The sequence below is a fragment of the Eimeria acervulina genome, genomic scaffold (assembly GCF_000499425.1).
Source record: "Eimeria acervulina Houghton genomic scaffold, Eah_scaff131, whole genome shotgun sequence".
Classification (NCBI taxonomy): domain Eukaryota; phylum Apicomplexa; class Conoidasida; order Eucoccidiorida; family Eimeriidae; genus Eimeria; species Eimeria acervulina.
In genome coordinates this window covers 1-1551 of record NW_013550289.1, presented here as the reverse complement: position 1 = coordinate 1551, position 1551 = coordinate 1, and the positions used below count along the sequence as shown (strand labels likewise).

At 53.3% G+C, this 1551-nt stretch overlaps 1 protein-coding gene across 1 annotated transcript in view; it reads left to right on the top strand.

Annotated features, from left to right (window-relative positions):
• The window catches only part of EAH_00019450 (phosphatidylinositol-4-phosphate 5-kinase, putative), a gene marked incomplete at both ends in the record, with an annotated part of 6052 nt that extends 4557 nt beyond the window's left edge, over positions 1 to 1495 (top strand). Inside the window, 6 exons of the mRNA XM_013397299.1 lie at positions 36 to 252; positions 505 to 631; positions 729 to 820; positions 950 to 1100; positions 1191 to 1317; positions 1444 to 1495. Coding sequence (XP_013252753.1) covers positions 36 to 252; positions 505 to 631; positions 729 to 820; positions 950 to 1100; positions 1191 to 1317; positions 1444 to 1495 — 766 coding nt within the window. The remainder of the gene's footprint in view (positions 1 to 35; positions 253 to 504; positions 632 to 728; positions 821 to 949; positions 1101 to 1190; positions 1318 to 1443) is intronic.
• Between the last annotated feature and the right edge of the window lie 56 nt (positions 1496 to 1551).

Sequence of the window (1551 nt, the reverse complement as noted above, 5' to 3'; positions counted from 1 at the left end):
TGTGTGTGTGTGTGTGTGTGTGTGTGTTTGTGCAGATCGGGTGGAAAAGACACCAAGGGCTTTGTGGTTCATTTTGGTCATGAGTCGTGGAACATGGTCATTAACATCATGGTCGGCATCCGACTAGCGGGCGCGCGAGCTATGAGCGAACCCCACAGAGCTGTCGAGCCTTATGACTTCCTGATGAAAGAAAAGTTCTCGGTGCTACCCAAGACTGGCATGGTGGACAGGTCACGGCGGAAGCCTTCGTTGGTGAGTTGAGCGAAGAGGGCGAACCCCAAATCCTGAACCCACAGGATGCGGGACGGCTGTTGCTTCAGCTGTTGCTGCTTCAGCTGTTGCTGCTGCAGCTTTTGCTGCTGCAGCTGTTGCTGCTGCAGCTTTTGTTGCTGATGCAGCTACTGCAGCTGTTGCTGCTGCTGCAGCTCTTGCCGCTGCTGCAGCTACTGCCGTTGATGTAGCTGCTGTTACAAGGCGGCGTGTGGTTTTTGTGATTTACTGCAGTGCGCAGTCCGATTTATAGACTACGCTCCGATGGTGTTCCGGCGTCTCCGCGCTATTTTCGGCATCGACTCGCTCGGCTACATCCGATCTGTCGGCCCAGAGCAGCTGCTTGGAAATTTGATTTTAGGTCGGTGTAGCTTCCGGGGGTTTTGTTCACTGCAAGGAGAAACACTGTGAGCGCGCCTTGTGAACAGGTTGAGCCGCAAAGTTCTCTTTTTTCTCAGGGAATTTGTCGTCACTTTCTGAACTGGTCTCGGAAGGCAAGAGTGGCTCTCTATTTTATTACACGACGGACGGGAGGTTTATGATAAAGACGGTAGGAGCGCAACTCGTTTGCTCTCCACAACGGCAGTACATACCAGCAGATGCGTGCAAGCATTCACTTAGGGGACAAGAGCGATTCACAATATGGCGCCTGGCCTGGCGTTGATTTTCGTTGCTTTAGGTGTCAAAGGAGACGGCTTTCTTCATGCGGTCCATCCTGTTTGACTACTACAAGCACGTGTCGACGTGCACCAACACGATGCTCACCCGACTGTGTGGACTGCATGCGCTTCGTCTCAAGGACAAATCAGGGAAGATTCTAGGCCACAAGCGTGAGCACCTTCGGGAAAATGCTCCACACCTTGAGCGTGCTCCGCCGGCCAAAACAAAACCATATTTTCTGTGGTTGATGGTGCATGCAGAGCCATGGAGGCGCAAGACGTATTTCATGGTCATGGAGAACTTCTTTCACACGCCAGTGGAAATTCATCGTCGCTATGATCTTAAGGGGTCCACTCAAGGCCGCTCGCTGCCACCTGAACTCCTTAGGTGAGCACAGTGTTCTCACCACAGTCAAATGCGGCATATGTCACATGAGCAGTAAGCTGGGTGCAAAGTCTTCACCCAACGCGTGAACAGGACTGATTGTGCCGTTTTGCTGCACTGTGCTCTCAGTGACCCTACAGTGGCGAGGAAAGACAATGATATGACACGAGACAAAGAAATGGTACGTGGCGGACTTCTCGGGCTTTGGGAGGGGGGGGGGGGGGGGGGGGGGGGGGG